This window comes from Pteronotus mesoamericanus, unplaced genomic scaffold, assembly GCF_021234165.1.
Source record: "Pteronotus mesoamericanus isolate MK-2021 breed Mesoamerican mustached bat unplaced genomic scaffold, CSHL_Meso_final scaffold_507, whole genome shotgun sequence".
NCBI lineage: Eukaryota > Metazoa > Chordata > Mammalia > Chiroptera > Mormoopidae > Pteronotus > Pteronotus mesoamericanus.
In genome coordinates this window covers 7,830,254-7,851,020 of record NW_026555319.1, presented here as the reverse complement: position 1 = coordinate 7,851,020, position 20,767 = coordinate 7,830,254, and the positions used below count along the sequence as shown (strand labels likewise).

General features: G+C 40.6%; 1 protein-coding gene across 3 annotated transcripts in view; it reads left to right on the top strand.

Annotated features, from left to right (window-relative positions):
• MED13L (mediator complex subunit 13L) overlaps positions 1-20,767 on the top strand; it is a 253,538-nt gene that overhangs the window by 229,715 nt on the left and 3,056 nt on the right. For all 3 annotated transcript variants that reach the window (XM_054594117.1, XM_054594116.1, XM_054594118.1), the window contains 11 exons: positions 1,650-1,842; positions 2,658-3,084; positions 3,656-3,875; positions 4,985-5,173; positions 8,567-8,790; positions 8,981-9,123; positions 12,130-12,288; positions 13,570-13,746; positions 15,082-15,239; positions 18,122-18,283; positions 20,386-20,498. In XM_054594117.1, the coding sequence (XP_054450092.1) occupies positions 1,650-1,842; positions 2,658-3,084; positions 3,656-3,875; positions 4,985-5,173; positions 8,567-8,790; positions 8,981-9,123; positions 12,130-12,288; positions 13,570-13,746; positions 15,082-15,239; positions 18,122-18,283; positions 20,386-20,498 (2,165 nt within the window). The remainder of the gene's footprint in view (positions 1-1,649; positions 1,843-2,657; positions 3,085-3,655; positions 3,876-4,984; positions 5,174-8,566; positions 8,791-8,980; positions 9,124-12,129; positions 12,289-13,569; positions 13,747-15,081; positions 15,240-18,121; positions 18,284-20,385; positions 20,499-20,767) is intronic.

Sequence of the window (20,767 nt, the reverse complement as noted above, 5' to 3'; positions counted from 1 at the left end):
AGAATAAAAGATAAAAGTATTATTCACCAAGTGAAAGTGACTGTTCAGAAAATGAGCTTTACAAAAAGAAGGCACATCTACTCCTTTCACGGGGGCTGGGAGAAGGGGGAAGTTCCTGAAAACTGTATAAAACGTTTAGCTTGAAAACTTCTAAATTGAAAGATAAGTTTAATGAATTATGTCCCTGTTATGTTTTATTTAACACTACATTCACCTTGATAACTAAGATTGTGGTACAGGTTAATAATGTAATAACCATAATGAAGTAAGAGCCAAGTAGATAATTTTATATATTTAGTACACAAATTCATGTTACTTTTGAAAAATTAGAATCAAATCTGTCTTTGAAGAGGAACTGCCACATCATATACACTAAGTTCTTTGTGCTTTTTACTTCTAGTATCATTATATTTGGGAAGATTATAATAAGGTAGTATTTTTTAAAAAAAATTATTGGGGTGACATTGGCTAAGATTTTTATAAAGTGGTTAGAACTGTGATAGGCATATTATAAGTATTACAAATGTGGTTGTTAAATAAGATGCCAAGTTGAATTTCAAAAATATTCCGTAACAGAGCATCCACTCTATAAATATAAGAAAGAGTACAGATGAAGTAGTAAACTTACGTGTTGCTGCAAAGAAGTGAGGAGATGTTAACGTATTAGGTAATGGCATCAATTAAGCCCTTGAAGAAAGCCCTTGGATACAATAATTTCTAAACAGTGCCTGGCCCATGGATACGTAATAATATTAAACCATACTTACCTTAACACAGACAACTTGTCTAAGTAATTTCAAAGCCCAGCCATTCTCTTGAATGAAGCCTTCACATAAGTAACAAAACATAGAAAGGCTTGCCGGATCTTTTTAGATCTTAATAACTCTACTAGAATTGCTCATTTGGCAGTATTGCATGCCTGCTTACAATTTTGTAGGGACTTGGTAAGGCCAGTAAGGCTTCAGTTCATCAACTCTAGTAAGGGATAATAATACGGGCTCTCCTGCTGGTGAACAGGTAGTTAAGTAACCTACTTTTGGCAGTTGTATCAGCTCGCTGCCCTTTAGTGTCCTGGAGGTTAATAACAGATTCTCGTGCTAAAACAGCCTTTTACTTTTAGAAAGTGACCGGCTTATCCAGCACTTCTGTGGCCTCTGGTATTGGTGATCGCCAAATGTCTGTAATGGTCCAACAGATGGCCCATAAAATGTTAATGTTATCTTACGGGAAAGCATTATGAGTTGGGATTGTTTAGGAAGTCTTAGCGGACGTATGTCTCAGTCAGCCTCAGCAGGCAGGGATTGGGCTATCCTTCTTTGACCGCTAGCAATCAGGTAGTGCTCAGCAGCCTTCCCTTGTGCAGGGGGAGTGGGCTGGGGCACAGAAAAATTGATGGTTCTTCAGAAGAAACACTTATTTCTCTGTAGAGAAGCTAGTCCAGGTTTTGGAGACACAAACAGCTGTTTCAAGGTTCATAGTAATTACCAGATAGGACCAGCTTATAATGTTCGTTTGGTTGCATGCAGTCACACTAAAAAGAAAAAGGAAAATGCTTCCATGTTTATGGTACAGAATCTCCCTCGCTAAAGCTATGTGCCAAACAGAGCAGTGGTTCCTGTTGTAAGTAATGATCTTGTTTGTGGTATCAGATGTGTAGGCTTGGGCAGCACAAGCCCATCTGCAAAGTGCTACGTGATGGGATCATGCGCGTGGGGAAGACTGTGGCACAGAAGCTGACCGATGAGCTTGTGAGTGAGTGGTTTAACCAGCCGTGGAGCAGCGAGGAGAATGACAATCATTCCAGACTCAAACTTTATGCGCAAGTTTGCCGCCATCACCTAGGTAAATAGGAATTGATTAGGCAAAGTAGAATTTGAGAGGTAAAATACCAAATCCACTGCCCTCCCATCCCCAAACCTGTTAGGGTGCAACATTTTGCTTCTTTTGTCTAATGTTCCATTAAAGTTACTTAAAGAAGTTAATAACTAATTTACTCCATGATTTTGAAAACTTAGCAGCATGGCTTGGCATTAACTGTTTAATTTTTATCCCAGATTCCCGCGAGAATCTAAGAAGCTTGTAAAGCCATATATACATATGAGTGTAATGTATCTCAGTGGCTGTAGAATATATGGAAGGCCTCTCATTTTTCAGTGATGGTGTATGGAGTCAGTCTGAAAGGAAGATGTTACAAATGATTAATTTTCTTTCTTTTTAAATAGCTTTTTTTTTCAGTATTTATAATAAATTCCATGTTCATTTCTATATTTGCAGCGTATGTTCAGTTGTGGAGATAGCATTTCAGGCGTCATAACCAGAGCATTGCAGCCTTAAAGCATACTTTTTTAAAAAGTGACCTTTTTTTTTTTTTTGCCCTGGCAGGTATGGCTTAGTGGATTAAGTGCTAGCCTGCAAACCAAAGGGTTGCTGGTTCAATTCCCCGTCAGGGCACATGCCTGGGTTGTGGACCCACAACCCAGTAGGGGGTATGCAAGAGGGAGCCACAGATTGATGTTCCTGTTCCCCTTTTTCTCTCCCTTCCCCTCTCTCTAAAAATAAATAAATAAAATATTATTTTTTAAAGTGACCATTTTGAATTTGATTGTGTAATCCTGCAGAGCCTCACTAAAGTCACCTCTCTGCATGTACTCTTTCAGCACCTTATTTAGCCACTCTGCAGCTCGATAGCAGCCTGTTGATACCACCTAAATACCAGACCCCACCAGCAGCAGCACAGGGACAAGCTACTCCTGGGAATGCCGGACCTTTAGCTTCAAGTTCAGGATCAGCAGCTCCCTCGGCTGGCACTGCATTTAATCCCACCTCCAATGGCAGTTCTGCGAACCCTGCAGCAAGTAGCTCCACATCTGGTTCCTCCATGCCACCCGTCTCATCATCCGCCTCTGCTCCCACTGTTAACCAGCTGAGCACTACCTCTTCATCAGGATTCAGCGGTAGTGTCGGAGGGCAGAACCCCAGCGCTGGGGCCAGTTCTGCTGATAGAGCGCAGGGGAACATAGGCTGTGGTGGAGACCCTGAGCCTGGGCAGAGCTCCTCTCAGCCCTCACAAGACGGACAGGAAAGGTACGTTGCTCGCTGACCAAGGTGGGTAGCCTCAACTTGGGCCCCTTCTCTGCTCTTCTACATCCTTCTTGCTCTTCAACCTCACAAGTCTCCAAATCCAGTCAAGTGATCTATTCTTTTTCTTCCCAAGTGAAAGTAACAGCTGTCAATCAGTAGCTTCAGTGTTAAGAAATTTGAGACTTGTGATCTAACTTATCAACTCATTATTAAACTCATCAACTTAACAGTGAGCTATTACTATTAATACTAATATTATTATATGAGTATAATATATGGGTAGCAGTAAGCTGTTACTGTTAATATAATATTGTGAACCATCTTTGTAGACTATAGCCGTAGGGAAAAAGGGGGAGTTGAAAGAGAAATCTCCTGTTTTAGAAGCAGTTACTGTCATTTATTCCTATCTTGATGCTTAACTGGCTTGGTTTGCCTTCATTTCAGTAATATGACATGTGTTAATGTTACATTTAATCTTAAACCATTGTCCAAGGTGTCTGCATGCTCTAGAATTGGTTTTATTTTTATGTAATTTATATTTAGCTTTACATCTCATGAGCAACTTTCTCTGCAGTGTTACAGAGAGGGAGAGAATAGGAATCCCCACAGAACCGGACTCCGCAGACAGCCAAGCCTACCCTCCAGCTGTCGTCATTTACATGGTGGACCCCTTCACCTATACTGCAGAGGAAGACTCCACTTCCGGGAACTTTTGGCTATTGAGTCTGATGCGCTGCTACACAGAGATGCTGGATAATTTACCTGAGCATATGAGAAATTCTTTCATTCTCCAGGTATTCACAAGTTTATTTTTTTTACCTTTGTTATTGTTGTTTTTATGAAAGTAAATACAAGTTCATGATTTTTTAAATAATTGGAAATACAGAAAAATAAAGAATATTTTTATTTGTACCGTTTTGATTTAGCCATCATTACCATTTTGGTGTATTTCTAGCCTTTTTCTGTATGTTTGTTTACACAGTTGAGATCATAGTTTTTAAAATATAATTTATAGACTTTTTGTACTTAAAGTTATTCATGAATACTTTTCCATGTTATTTTCAAAAGCAACATTTTTAATGACCGCACATCTTCCAAATTTGATCATGCCTATACAGTTAGTGACTTAATCTGCTTCCACTTTTTACTGTCATAAACAAACTGATAACAAACATCTTTCTGTAAAATCTCTTCCTCACCTTTCAGGTCATTTCTTAAAGTAGATTCTTAGATATAGATACTGATAAGCATGGCCAAATTCCTTTCCAAAAAGGTATACTTATTTACATTTCTTTCAGCAGTGAGTGGGTGACCATTTTTACTGCCCTGTTGACAGCTTTACAGCATAATAAATTTTTTAAAAATTGTATAGTAGGAGAAAAACAATGCCTTGGTTGTTTGGGTTTTGTTTTACTGTTACTTTAACTGCAGCCATCTTATACAAAAATTGAAATTTAAGTTACTAGAATAGGTTGTTAATAGTTTTTTATTGTTTTGAAGTTTGTCTCTCAAATGATTAGACAGTAATTCCAAAGATGCCATGCACACTATATCTATGTATTATAAAAATGAGAAATCTATTAAAAAAACAGGTTTTTAAATGTTGAGGAATAGAGACAATGTATTAAGAATTTGCCGCTAAAATAGAAACAGGGTAATTTCTAAGTTAACTGTGACTTAGCTCATAGAATGGTATCTCTTCTTAAATTGCTGGTATATATTTGGATACAGGATTTTATATACCTGGAAGGACTTAAGATTGAGGTATAATATGTTTGGTATTTATAATTTTAGAACTCGTTTCCTCTCCCATTCAAGTTAAGAATTCATGCATTTCGTTTTCAACGTTGTTGTTAGCGGATCAGATCCCAGTTTCTAGTTTTGTTTGTGTCTGTGTCTGTAGATTGTGCCTTGCCAGTCCATGCTGCAGACAATGAAGGATGAACAAGTTTTCTACATTCAGTACTTGAAATCCATGGCATTTTCAGTGTACTGCCAGTGCAGGCGACCTCTGCCTACACAGATCCACATTAAATCCCTCACAGGGTTCGGGCCTGCCGCCAGCATTGAGATGACGCTCAAGAACCCGGAGGTAGGTAGTAGCAGGGCAGAAATTTGCAAAAAAGGGAATTTTATACTAAAGATGCAAGCCAGGAACATTGGTGGCTTGGTTGGCCTTCTCCCTTTATTTAAGAGTGGTGGGTTTCTTTAATCCTTAAGTTAAAATAGGGGAGATACTCCTGAATTTGTAAAATTTTTTGAGAAAAGAGGCAGGAAACTCTTGGTATTTTTTGATGTAGAGCCTAAGGTGACAATTTGCTTATCACTGTTACTTATGTTTGACTTCCCAGTGTTTATCTTGTTCTTTATTTTTTTGAAGCTAATCTGTGTCTTCGATCACTAACTCTCTGCCTTCTCTAGTTCTCTCTTGGTCAGCAGTTGTGTGGGTGTTTTATTTCACAAGGGCCCCGCATTTTCTGATCCACATTCTTTCAGGGGTCTGCTTTCTTTTCCTCTTGTCTCAGGACTTCTGTATGTAAATGAATGTTTTTTCTCTCTGTCTTATTAAACCTACCTCCCACAGATATGTGCCTCACAGGGAATTTTAAAACACCAAAGCCAAGCTGTTTTAAACAAAAGTTGTACACGTACTTTGTTTTACTGATCACCTTACTCTGAAGATAGAAGCACAAGTCAATGTTTAGAATGTTCAGAGCCTTCAAAAATCAGTTCCCCAAACTTTATTGCATGGAAGGTTGCCCCTTAATAAAAGCCAACGAGCCCGGGCCAGTGTGGTGCGGCTGGAGCCTTGTCCCGTGCACTGGAGGGTCGCAGGCGAGCCTCGGAGAGGCCACCAAGTTGAGATGTCTCCCCCTGCCCCACCCCCACCCCCCACCTCTCCCTTCCCCACTTCCTCTCTCTCTAAAAGCAATGAAAAAATGTCCTCGGGTGCGGATAAAAAAAATTCTATAAAAAAACCAACAAAGACCTCTTCATCATAAGAGAACTTAAAAGCCCCAAAACTGCTGATTTTAGTTGGAAATGAAAGTTTTTTGGGGAAAGTCTATAAAATGCTTATCCCTTCTGTAAGTGAAAACTTAGAAGTGGAAAAATGATGCAACTATAGATAATACTGCATTTGTTGTAACTTGGTTCATGTCAACTTGGTCCCAAGAGACAAAGCTGCTTCGCTGACAACCTACATTCATTCTGGGGTTATGTAAAATTTCTATATTTGGCAGTTTTAAGTTAGTGTACTCTTTCGAGTTTGTATTTCTCACTTTTGTGAGCAGTTGATCAGTTTTCTCTATTAGCTTTTCTAAAATTAAAAAAAAATTAATTTGTTTTTACTTGTTTCTTATTTTGTCTCCAGAAGTTCTGAGTTACTGCTTTTTAAAATAACCTGAGTTCTTCACTTCTTGTGCTTATCCCACAATTCAAATGCAGTCACTTCTTATGCTTTGGTAAGAAGTTACCACAATTTCAAATGGTAATTAATAGTGCTCTGCATTTTCATAGAGGAGAGTAAAGGCTGACTACTTATGTTAAGATATCCCAAGACATGACATAACATTTTTAAAGATTATAACATTCTGGCAGAACACCATCTGGACGAGTTCCTGAGATAGAGCGAGATTTAGAGGGAAAATAAATGCCAAAAATACGCTTTCTTCCCTTTTGTTTTGGAACAGAAAGAGAGAAATGAATCACTTGACTTTACTAAAAACAAAAGAACCAAATGCTCTGAATAGTCACCGAGGGTTCCACACTTTCACTTGCATTACGGGTGACGATGAGTCGCCAAACGCTGCCTCCCCCTCGGCCTGCAGCTAGAATATCGCACTTATATTCAGTGGGTGCTGCTGAGTGTCTGCTGTGTGCCAGGCGCCCTGTTAGGTGGTGAGGATGCACAGGGAACCGAAGTGACAGGCCACTGCTTCTAGGAAAGAGTTCTAGTTCTCTGCAATGGTCCAGTCTCATGCAAGCACATTTTCACATAAAAAAGAATGTACTTTAGTATTTATCATTCAAGTGTTGGAAGAAATCTTGTCACTAGTATCACTTTTGTTTTTGATAGAACGTCCACCATCTCAAAAACAAAGTTTGAGAAGAATGTGGTACCTAGTGACTTATCACAGGCTATCTGTTGCATCTAAAATATTTGACATTTAACCTGTTGTTTCACACAAAACTTTTTAGGCAACCTCAACTGCTCCCTTTTTTAAAAAAAAGATTTATTGAGACATAATTCACATGTTAATAAAATTCACCCTTGTAAAAAGTGTATAGTCCAGTGCTTTTTAGTTTATTCACAGAGTTTGCAGCTGTCATCGCTATCTAACTTTAGAACATTTCATCAGTCCAGAAAGAAACTTTACGCCTGTTAGCAATCACTCCTCATTTTGCTCTTCCCCCAGCTCCTGGCAATCACTAATCTACTTTCTGTCTCTATGGGGTTGCCTGTTCTGGACATTTTATGTAAATGGAGTCATACAATATGTAACCTTTTATGTCTGGCTTTTTTCATTTGGCATAATATTTGAGGTTCATCCGTGTTATAGCATAGAAGTTTGCTGACCCTGCTATAGTTTATTAAATATTAAAGTGTGTAATAACTGTAAGCAAAGACGACAATTAAATGTCACAGTTTATCTGGCATGTTTATCTTAGGTAACAGCTATTGCTTTGATTTCTTAAATTGTACCCATATACACTTAAATATAACATACAAGTGGAAAAGTACTCAATCATAAGTGTACTGCTTGATGAATCTTCACTAAGTAAAAATACCATGTAATGAGCACAAGAAACAAAACATAGCAAATACCCAGAAACCTCTCCTTTCTAGTCAGTCCAACAGTAATCACTGTTCTGACTTAAAGCAACATAGTTTTGTCTTTTTTTCTTTTATATAAATTGAATCATGTAATTGATAATCTTTTTATGTCTGGCTTCTTTTATTCAGTGCTGAGATTCATCCTTTTTATTGCTTTTAGTGGTAGTTCTTTACTTCTCTCTGCTGTTTAATATTCTGATTGACTATTATCACAGTGTGTCCTTCATCTTGCTGTTGGTGGGGATTCAGGTTATTTTCTGTTTAGAGCGGGTATGGTAACGCAGTTATGAACCACACTTGGTGTTTCCTGTCTTTTATTTCAGAAGGTCAGGTGGGTGTGTGGTGGTGTCTCATTGTAGTTTTAATTTCCACTTTTCTAATTACTAATGAAGTCGGGCCAGTTTACTTTCTAAAATAGTAATTTCTTTTAATAAGGAAATATTTGGATGGTTGGGTACCCCTAGCTTAGATCATTTAAACAATCTTTCTGTTGCTTGTGTTATCATTGCTATTTACGTAGATAGTTCTGGTGGGGGGCAATCTACTGTTGTTATTTCCTGTTGGTTTCATTCAGTACACTTCTAGGTTTTGTTGTACACATGAAGTTGAGTGGCTTTGTGTTGATATTGATTTTGATTTCGATTTCAGAGGCCCAGCCCAATCCAGCTTTACTCCCCTCCTTTTATATTGGCCCCAATCAAAGACAAGCAGACAGAGCTGGGAGAGACGTTTGGCGAAGCGAGCCAGAAATACAATGTGCTCTTTGTGGGCTATTGTCTGTCTCACGACCAGCGCTGGCTTTTGGCTTCCTGCACGGACCTCCATGGGGAGTTATTAGAAACTTGTATTGTAAATATTGCTTTACCAAACAGGTGAGGAGCCTTGCTGTGTGTGGTGCATGAAAGCTGATGCTCTGCCTTTCCCTAGATAGAAATCTTTCTCACTCTTCTGTCTAAATGCAGTGGGTCTCCTGTAGGTGGGTTCTTTGGAATTTTCTGGGTTTTGTCTAAGTGATAACTTTGATTCATTTGGGGACCTTTTCCCCATTTCTTTCTGTTTTAGGTCGCGGAGGAGTAAAGTATCTGCACGTAAAATCGGACTGCAGAAGCTATGGGAATGGTGCATAGGCATTGTCCAGATGACATCTCTGCCCTGGAGGGTTGTTATCGGGCGGCTTGGGCGCCTGGGCCACGGGGAGCTTAAAGGTGAGAAATTCCTGAAGCGGTGTGCACGAGAAACAAAGGGACGGGGCTGAGCTACTGTCCTTCGCTGCACTAAGGGAGAAAATCGTGCGGCTGGTAGTAAGAATAAAGCAGGTTATATTCCCACACTCTTGTAAATGTACACAAAACCAGTGGTTTTTAAACTCTTCATTGGCAACAAAACCATATACCTTAAGAAAGTCTTGAATAGTGAACCCCAATGTATAATACAGAAAGACAATATTTTATGAGTATAAAAGTGATACCCTATGTATTAGAACTTCTAACAATTTTTGTATATTGAGTCAAGGACCCGAACAGGTCAGTTTTAACACAAAAATTTTATGTCAGAGATTATAGGCAATAGTAGAGGTCATATGTAAGAATAGCGTTCAGTTTCTTTCATTCATTTATTTTGGTGATTGATGGTGATGAGTTGTGTGTTTCTGTGTTTTGCTTCAGCAGCTCAATAGCAAGATAATCCTGATTTACAAGTAGTTTATTTACTAGATTATTTACTAGTAGTTGCAGATTGAAAGTCTTTATTCACATTGCCACTGTCTGATATTCTTTAGTCCGGAAGTTGAAGAGATTTTTTTTTTTAAGTTGAATCACCAAATATATCTACCAACTGCTTATATTTCTTATAAATATAATAGTCAGTCACAAAGCACTAACAGTAACATAATGCAGCTGGCCACCAGCAGCTGTCTTGCGAGGCCGCGAGCCCAGCTCATTTACTACCCCAGTGTAGTTACTTGTACAGTTTTAAAAGCCTAGATTATTCTTTTAAAAGCCCTATTAATTAGCGACACGTTTATAAAAAGTTCAGTATATACATATAGATAGGATAAGTTTTTTCTAAGGTCTGCACAAAAGCAGAACTGCAGGGTTTGGCATTGGGACCACAGTTTGCTGACCCTTGGATTAGGCTACACACATTATTTCTTTACATGAAATTTAGGTCAAATATTTGTGGAACCCCTGAAGTAAAATCTTTGATATGGATAGAACTTGCATGGTAACAAGAGCCTGAGTGAGTGAATTATTAGAATGTATCAGCAGTTATACAAATATTACATAGTATGCATTAAATGTTCTCTTAGGAATCTATTGTACATAAATTTTTTAGTAATTATATTGTAGACCAATAGACACTATCACCCTTTTCATTTTTTAAAGAAAATCATACTTATAATGAATGTTTTATCAGTAGCCTGGAGGTCTGATACGTTAGGGGATTTATCATTTCATTTCTGTCAGAATTCCTATCTTCTCTCCTAGTATGCCTCTTAGTCAATCTTATTTCTTAAAGGTTTTGAGCTACTCTTAACCCTTGGGAAAAGTTAGAATGTAATAGAAAAGGAGAAGAGGGGATAAAAATGTAGCTTAGTAGTCACTTTGTATTTTGGAAAATTATTAAGGCCTTTGCCTTCCCTTGTATGATTTATTAGGAGGGGCACACCCTTCTCACCTCTTCGAGGGGCAGAGTGTTAAGTATGACTGAGGGCTCTGTCGGAAGAGGAAAGAAAATGTACTTTAAAGAAATGAAAACATAGAGAAGAGCCTAAATCAGTTTACTGACCTGCAGTTCTCCCTTCAGGGGTCAGAGGTCTGCACACGTTGCGTTTCAGTGGGGCAGTATCAGATATGAGCCTATAGATTTCAGAGTAGCTTTGTGAATTTCTGTTCTTTATCACCAGAGTCTTTGTGATAAAAAAATATTTACAGAAACCACCTTTTCCTTCTTATTTGATTTTAAGTACAAAACTCACATCTGTTTTTCTGTGGTTTTTAAAAATACCTGTCTGTGTTCTCGGCCACTTTTATTTCAGCCACTATAGTTTGAGGTTAATTAGGATTATGAAATATGAAAAAAAATTTTCGCCTTCTCTTTAAGAGGAAAACAGCTTGTTTGAAAACATACAGAGTGAGAGAAACCTGCAGGAGTGTCATTTCATCAGTGGAACGCAACATGATGGCCATTGCTATGGCCGGAGTATGACATGCTTCACGTGTGCCAGGGAGGTCAAAAGAGAGGGCCGAGTGCTTTCAATCCCCAGAGTTAATATAACCCGTTACCCTCTGTGAATAGATGTAGTGCCTTTGTTCGGAAACAATGAACCAAATATTAGAAAAATTTGTGCCAACTTTTTTTTTTGTTTATTTACTTATTTAAAATGTATAAATCATGTTTATTCTATTACAGTTGTCTTAATTTTCCTGTGCCAACTTTTTAATCTGCGTGATTATTGTGGCATCATTTGGAGCACTTTACTGACACCCATTGTTTATTAGTGCTTTTGGGCTTTATAGAAAAGGTTTTCACCCTGGCTGGTGTGGCTCAGTGGATTGAGTGCTGGCCTGCCAACCAGTGGGTCGCTGGTTCGATTCCCAGTCAGGGTACAAGCTTGGGTGGCCACCCAGGTCCCCAGTTTGGGGCACGCAAGAGGTAGCCGCACATTTATGTGTCTCCCTCTCTTTCTCCTTCCCTTCCCCTCTCTCTATAAATAAATAAAATCTTAAAAAAAAAAAAAAAGGTTCTCCTTTGTTTCTGCTGCTCCTTGCCTTTCAAGGAAACAACCAATTTACAGCCGGCAGTAAGCAGAACTGAGGTTTGCCCAACTGTGCTCTCCTCTAAAGAGAAGTGCTGATGGGGGCTGTGAAAGAACCAGACCTGGAGAAGGAGAAGGAGAGAACAGACTGGCATCATCATTAAAAAGCATCTGAAGTATCTAAATCTACCGAGGTCTGTGCTGGGCTCTCACAGGTCATTTCAGACCTGACTGCCGTCTACAGAATAGTAGGCCTTTGTTTCTTTCTTAATGAAGTGTAATAAAAGTCCAGTAACATTTCCTTTGTGGCAAAGAGGGGGAACCTCTGTAAAGCCACATTCCCATTAAAGCTCAATCCTGGAAATTCACTTACCAGGCAAAACTGGTAAAACACTCAAACCTCATAGCACTATGAATTTTAAAGACTGTGTATGACTGTGATATTTGATTTCAGATTGGAGTATCCTCCTTGGAGAATGTTCACTACAGACAATCAGTAAACGGCTCAAGGACGTGTGCCGGATGTGTGGAATCTCTGCCGCAGACTCTCCTTCTATCCTTAGTGCCTGCCTGGTTGCCATGGAGCCCCAGGGGTCCTTTGTAGTGATGCCAGGTAAATCTCTTCTTGTCAGTTCCATTAATGAGGTGTCACATCGGTTCAGTACATTCGAACTTAAGTCTATAGCCAAGTGTAGAATGTATCTTTATTTTTTTTATTTCATTAGAGAAGATTGTACTTAGGGCTAAAAAAGGGAAACTATTTGGTCTCTTCCAAGGGGAGTAATTTGTGATTTTATTATCTTTGTTGATCATAGCTTGGGAGAGAGCCTATGTTCTGGATGTGCTTGAGCAGTCTTAGAGTCACGGCTAATGACTCTTGCCTGACCCCAGCTTGTTATTAGGTTATCAGGATCGCCCTCCAAAAATGACTAACGCGGACACCAGCATGATGCACATTTTGAAGATAGATGTTTGACAGAATCTCTAAGCAGCCTTAAGAGAGCATATTTAGAGTCTCGCTTACACAGTGAGGATGAATGGTGAGGCACGTGGGGTGAAGCAGCTAGTACACGGAATGCCTGGCTCACGGCACGTTCTCCATTGGTGCCAGTATGTGGATGGCCAAAGCGTTGTGGCCACAGATTTTTTTTTTTTTTAAATGAGTGACTAAGCTATTGTGTAATTTTAAAACAAAGCAGTTTTATACTTTTAAGCCTGTTTTTACCACCCAGATGTTTCTTTGATCAAAGGGGAGACCCTGTCCACTCATGGCCTGTAAAAGTAAATGGTGTCGTGGTGTGAGAGACAGAAGGCCTGTGTTGGCCTGCCCGGTGCACCACCTGGGCAAATCACGCAGCTGCTTTGTGCTCTGTCCTCATCCCAGAGTGGGAGTAATAGTTCCTACCTTGAGGTGGCCATGACGATTGAATGAAATGATGTGAATAAAGAATTTAGCGCGGAATCTGGGATGTACTAAGCATTCAATAAATGTTACTTCTAACAATTATTAGTTGAATGGTACCATTTCTACAGAATTGTATCATTTAGGAGAATAGTGCTTTATAAATTGTGAACAACCACAGGAAGAAGGAACATGGGAGATTTATTTTTAGGAATACTTCTTATATAAGTAATTAAATCCCATTTGGTAGACTTGGTCCGATTTATGTTAACCTTTCCAGTATGAAATGAGGCTTGGGTTATCGTAGCTATATGCCCAGAGTCAATTTCTTAAAGATACTTAAACACATTCGCTCAGCTTTAAATGTGTTTGTTCATCGTGACAGTTGTGTCAGACTTGTGTCTTTCCAGTTCACGTCCTCTTAAAAACGTCATTTCTGGAGTCATTCACTGCCGCACAAAAGGAATTGTTACATTTTTTTCTTTTTTTAAGATGCTGTCACGATGGGCTCTGTTTTTGGCCGAAGTACTGCATTAAACATGCAGTCATCTCAGCTCAACACCCCTCAAGATGCTTCTTGTACACACATCTTGGTGTTCCCAACATCGTCAACCATCCAAGTGGCTCCGGCCAACTATCCCAATGAAGATGGGTTTAGCCCCAACAATGGTGAGTGGGGGGGCCACGTGCGCCTCAAGCTCAGCTCCTTCCATGGGATTCCGGGGCTGCTGCGGGCCGCTCTGTGCTGCCGTAAACAACGTGGGGAACAGGAGGAGGGGCTGAAGGCTAGAGAATCTTTTTGGTTTTGAAGATTTAATTTGCTCTGTTACCAAGACCAAAGAAATACTTTCCTCTTTCGGGTAATTCACTTTCTCTTGTTTTTCATTAAAGGCAAAAGTAATATCCATTTGGTAGTGTATAGTACATGGGTGATACTCTTTCAGTAAATATTTCTTGATCTGATTTGAAATGTTTGAAGACTACTAGGCAATGTAATGACAGTGCCTGCTTTTACCTAATCATTGGGAATCCAATTTGTTTTAAAACAACTTTTACTTGATTATTATTAATAAATATTTTTGGTTTGAGTATATTAAGGCATTTATTAAGAAATGGTTATTTATAAACTATAAATGCTCAGTATTCAGCCATTTGCATTGTGTTTTTAAGAATTTTTAACAGCTACTAGCATTTTATTTCATTAAAGGGGGAAGGTAAAAGGACACCATACTCTATGTATGTATACAAGTTGGGGCAAAAGTAGGTTTACAGCTGTGAGTACACAAAACACAGAGTTTATGCTTGTATTATTATTTATTATTGCATTATTTTCCATAGGAACAACTGTAAACCTACTCCCCCACTCCGCCCCGCCGTTCATACCATGTGTAGTCTGATCAGAGTAGAATAACAAATAAGAAAAAGAATCACAGAACAAATGTTCATGGTAATTGGGTTATGGGTGATAAGTTCTCCTCTTTTATACTTTTCAGATTTCCTGATGTGCATGTACCTTACTTGTATGATATGGGAGGGGGGGATTTCTTAGTGACAACATGGTGCTTTGATCTGCTTGTGGACTGGGCCTTTAGTTTCAAGGCAAGTTTACTAAGCCTGGTAACATACAGTAATTCAGCCTCCAGTATCTTAGATGCTAATTGGCTGCATAGATGGAGTCTGCTGTTTTCCTAGATGGTGTCAATTCTTTGTTAAGTAATTAAATAATTAATTCTTCTTTCTTTAGCAGTTCTGCCATCCATATTTCTTTCTTTATTCATTCTGTTCATATTTCACATTAGGAGATCATTGGAGATGGTACAAAATGAAAGAATAATTTTGCAGCACCTTGCACTCAGTAGGCACACATTAAATCGTACTAATTTGTTAATAGTACCTGCCTGTAATAGTCATAGTCCCCCAGAAAGAGTGAATTGGTTAATACGTTGGGGATATGGATAGGTAATTTTTTAAAGTTGTTGTGTTTTTTTCCTCCCTCCCCTCTAGATGACATGTTCGTTGACCTTCCATTCCCAGACGATATGGACAATGACATTGGCATATTAATAACTGGGAACCTCCATTCCTCCCCCAACTCCTCCCCAGTCCCGTCCCCAGGCTCTCCTTCTGGAATCGGCGTGGGCTCCCACTTCCAGCATAGCCGGGTAAGGGTGGTTTGAGGCAGGCTGTTGAAAACAACCTTGGCCTTCAGGAAAATAATCCTCAAAAAGCGTGACCATCTTTTTACTGCATGCACCTTTCTCCTTGATGGTCTTGGTCCCCGATATGAGAGAGACCAGTGTGGGAAAGTGACTCTGTAGTTATCCCATTTTGGATAAAGGCAGGAATTTGAAAGAAATGTATTATTATTCCTGATCAATTTTTTTCAGAGGAATAGACCTATTACAGCTGCAAGGGTTGTGTGCAATTATTGTTTTCTTAGCAGAAATTAGTTTTCGTTGCTTGCTGCTTCCTACTTATTTTTAAATTTTTGCCAAAATAGTGGTTTTTCAGAGGCTAGTTTGACAGTCCTGCTTATTTAAATGCAAAGTAACTGTGTTAATTGAAGACCACACTGTGGATGGTTAATTATTCTGAAAGGAGCCTGCCCGGTCTGTTCAGTGGCGAGGTGCCTGTGTTTGCGCCGTCTGCTCCCCCCTGTGGCCAGCCCTTGGGAGCGGCGTAGTCCCTGGAGGCTGACACAGGGGAATGGTCAGGAGGATGCCAGAGCATTAAGGAAAAAAAACAGAGCTTACAACTGTGCTCATCTTTAAATATCGTAGGGATATTAGAGGTGGATTAACAAAAGATTGAAGAGTAAAAGGTGCTGCCGTAACTCGTGTTCACTTTGTTTAAACTAGGTGATTCGCGCCTTAATACTCCATTGTACTTTTTATTCAAACTGTTCAGAGACTGAGGGGTTAAGACAGAGAAAATTGCTAGGTCTAATGTATTAAACTGGGCAAGTATGAGCAGCCCTGCTCACACTCATTTAGACACAAAGATGTACTTAGAGGGCTTAAGTTTCTGTCAGGGGGACTTTTATTGCCAGCCCTGAGTTTAATCAAAAGGAGGGAGATTTAAAACTTCAGCCCTGGCTGGTGTGGCTCAGTGGATTGAGTGCTGGCCCGTGAACCAAAGGGTCGCCGGTTTGATTCCCAGTCAGGGCATGTGCCTGGGTTGTGGCCCAGGGCCCCAGTTAGGGGCGTACGAGAGGCAACCACACACTGCTATTCCTCTCCCTCTCTGTCTCTCTCTGCCCCTCTCTCTAAAAATAAATACATAAAATCTTAAAAACAAAAAACAAAACTTCAGTCACAGAGCACATGAAACCACGGAAGGTCAGCTCACTGGGCAGCCCTCAAATTACTGCCTGTCCTCTACCTCTGGGAAGGAAGCGATTTTGAATGTCTTCAGTTCCTCCAAAATCATTCGCCCGTTAATGACAACTTATTAATTCACTGGAGGCTATTGTGATAGGAACCAGGAACACAAGTTTTACATTGGATAGTTTTAATTTAGGATTAATGTGAATTCTAGAGGTGAATGGCATAGCAGCTAAGATTGCACAGCCCGGATGAACGCAGCTCTGACCTCCAGCTGTCCAGCTCACTAGCGTTGTGACTTTGGACGAGCTCACTTTGCCTTCTCAGCCTTGGTCACCATATCTGTGAAATGGAAATAATAGCAACTACCTCCAATGCTGGTGTTTGTAACTCAGTTTATCCATGAACAGAGAGTTGGTAATTGAACCGTAATGTTAGTTTTATAAGAAACAGAAGTGTGCTGTATTTTCTCACTTTGTTGGAGACTCCAGCCCTAAAGGCCTTCATTGACTGTCACAGTTTTAACAGCACTGTTTTGAAGCTAGCTAGTCAGGTGGCCTTTTTCAACCCAGAGCACCTGTAGCCAGGTGACTCCCAAGAGGTTTTAAGCATTTCCTCTTTCTGAACCATTAAGCGTTCTTTGATATTTAACTAAGACATTACAACAAGGGAAAGAGTTTGTTCCAAGTTGCAGTAAGTTTTATTTTTTAACTATCTCGGAACTAATACAACTTAGTGTAGTAGTTGATTAATTTTTCCTTGAAACAGAAGGCTTTTAAAAACAGATTATTTATTATTGCTTACATGAAAACTGTATTTTCAACTCTTGAAACTAACTAAAAGACTCAGACGAAGGAAATGCCCAGATGAAGGGATGCACAACACGTCTCTGTAGGAGCCTGTTATTAAGGGGACCGCTGTAAATTAAAACAAGGCTTCTTCGCGAGCAGAGCGCGCGCTGCCGGTGGGCAGTGGCCCCGTCCCTGCCGACCCCAGGGAAGCGCCTGTGTTCCCGCCCGGCGTTGCCGAGGCCATGCTTTTGGGCTGGTTGCGGGTGAGAGAGCACCGGAGCGCGGAGGTGCTTTCAGCAGAGACTCGCTCTCGTCATTTTTAGTTTGATACCTAATAGTGACACGCAACAGAGCTGACCTTCTGCAGAGAACCAAAGACAATAAATTTGCACCTAAACGACTGACGTCATTAGTTTTGCTGATATGTTCTGCCTGAGCCATACTTTTCATGAGGTATCTGTGTGCGGCAAAGGCGGCGCCTCCCAGGTTGACCGCTCTTGGTTACCTGGCGTTTTCGTGTGAGGAGCTGCCAGAGAGGGGGCTCGCTCATGTCAGTGTGCGGGGCGGGGGGGTGGGGGTTGACAGCGAATCGGCGAAGGTGGTCAACAGGCACAGAGTTCCGGTTCTAAAAGAAGCCAATTGTTAATAATATTGTATTACATATTTGAAACTTTTTAAAACAGTAGATTTTAGAAGTTCTTACCACATCGAAACAATTTTTGTAAGTGTGTATGGTGAGGGATGTTAACTAGGCTTACTGCGGCGATTGCTTTGCAGTATATAAAAAACATAGAAATAGGAATGATTGTGTTAGACACCTGAAACTAGTATGTTTTATGTCAATTATATTTCAGGTTTTTTTCATTGATTTTTTTTTTAAGTTTCACGTGGTGGTAAATGCTGATCGTGCTTTCGGGGTTTGTGTCTCAGAGCCAGGGTGAGCGCCTGCTTTCCAGAGAAGCCCCCGAGGAGCTGAAGCAGCAGCCTCTGGCCCTTGGGTATTTTGTATCAACTGCCAAAGCTGAGAATCTCCCCCAGTGGTTTTGGTCATCGTGTCCCCAGGCTCAGAACCAGTGCCCCCTCTTCCTAAAGGTTGGTTTGGTGTCATACTTGAAGTTGGGGGTGGGGAGGGGAATGAGTGAGTGACTTCCGCTTAAATTCAGTTTTGGTTGGGACTCCCTGTCACCACGGCCTTACTCTGTTCCCTGTGTCTCATATCTCTGTGTGCTCTGAGGGTAGGTACAGTTAGAGGTGGAGAGTACAATTTAGAAGAGGAATCCAAAACCATGTCGCAAAGAAGTGAACCGCACTAACACAAGGAGGGAGAGTGTGGGGCCCGAAGGGTACCTCTAGGATGGACACATGGTTCCACTTTGCTGTCTCTCTCCCTGGTCCCACTGCATTGCTGTCGGAGAAGCTAACCTGGGCGGAGGCAGTGAGGAGCTATCTCCTTCCTCCTCTGCCACAGGCTGTCACATGCTTCACGAGGGTGGGGCAAGAGCCAGCTAAGCACGTTCACACTTGCTCCTTCCTGTGTATTGCTTGGAAACTTTCAGTCCAAATTAAGGGTTAAATACGAAAGATCACCCACTTCCAGTTTGGAAGAAGGAAACTGGAAAGAAATTCATTCCTCACCCACAGATTGGCAAAGAGCCAACGGGTTGACAACATCACTCTGTTGGCGGGGCTGGGGGATAAGCCAGATTCTACAGCCCTGCGCATTTTCCTTTTGATGCTGCAATCCCAACTCTAGAAATCTACTCAAAAGAAACTTTGGCAAAAACAAGAAATGGCATATGTAAAAGATTAGAAACAGCTGAAATGTCCAACAGTAGGGAACTGGTTGAATAAACTATAGCAGTGGAGTATTGGTTGCCCATAACAAAATGAGGAATATTTTTATATAATCATCTGTGGAACATAGATTACCAGGCAGTAATGTGTGAGACACACACTCCCCCGCACCCCCCTGAGCGGTAGAACCAAACATGATTGAAGGGATTTTCTTTTCCTGGAGACTTTAACATATTATTACAAAATCAAAGAAGTTATATAACATTTTTTGTAATCCTTATTTTTTAATTAAAACTATCAGTGTGAAGCTAGGTTTATTGTCTCCTCTTTTATAATGTATATACATATTTTAGCTCTGTCTACTGAAAAGACTTAGGAGCAGTGACAACTTAGCAGCGATAAGCGCCTCTCTTGCCAGGACTGTGATTCCTAAACACCATTTAGTATTGAAAAGAACTGGAATTCTTTGGAGAAATGACTGATTCCAGGTCTGAAGTAAGACTTATGCAAGATGAACCTGGGACATCTTGTCATGCTTAAAAGCAAGGACATTACGTAAGATTATTAGAATCTCAGCAGAGAGCCCAGCAGCATGGAGGGGTTTCCATTGCCCAGGAATGGTGCCATTTGGTCTTCAAAAGAGCGGCAGTAGCAGAGGGTTGAAGTGAGTCCATCCGTTCATGATCATGCTGAAAAATAAAACACTGAAGCTGCTAGAGCAGCAGCTCATTGTCCTGAAAGTTGAAAAATAAAGAGAAAGAATCAAGCATTTATATTCCTTCTCCTTTGCATATTATGTTTCTTAGTTATTTAATAAATTAAACTATGCTAAAACCATTAAGTTAAAAATTGATAGGGAACTTTTATAATGGATGGAGCATGCCGGTCCCTCCTGAATCCAGTGATCAGTTATACGCAAGCGGGACAGCAGACATTAAGTGCCTTTTGATGTGATGTGATAAGAATGGCACAGCGCCAGTTATAAAGTACTCGTCTCGTCCCCCGCCCCCCGCCCGCCCCCCATAACCTTGACCTAACTGAGCCTCGAGAACTGTCAACTCATGGAAAGCAGGAGAGAAGAAGGCCACAGGGACAGTGAGCCATATGCGCACTGTGGGGCCTTCTACAGGTTAAGGCCCACGGGGGCACATTGTTTATTCATCTACAATGCTAGCGTTCCCCGCCCCCCGCGGCCCCTGCCACACACCCCCCCCCCCCGCCAAATTCTAGAATATAGAGTTTTGTAGGATCACATTGGGGTTACTGAGCAGCTTAAAATTCAGAGACACACAGAAGCCCCAACTTGCAACCTTAAGAACACGTGCTCTGGGCGGGAGGTGACCTCTCTCTGCCCCGCAGCTGGTAGGCTGGGAGGGTGACGGGCTCTGGTCTCTCTCCAGGCTTCACTGCATCACCACATCTCGGTGGCACAGACGGACGAGCTGCTCCCTGCCAGGAATTCTCAGCGGGTTCCGCACCCCCTCGACTCCAAAACCACATCTGATGTTCTGAGGTAGGTTCAGACCCAGGCAGTGTGGCGGCCCGGTTTAAAATTACATTCCTTTGTTCCTGGTTTTCCAAGTGTGGTAATTAAAGTGTGGTATTCATGGAGGAGATGCTACCCCTGTGCCGAGTGGCACTGTAATAAAAAAAATCAGTGAGGTTAATTTTAGTAATAAATTCACCAGTTATATAAAAAATAATCAGAATAACATCAGATATATCCGAAATATTTCACCTGCGATCAATATAAAAACATTCAGGAGCTATTTTACATGGTTT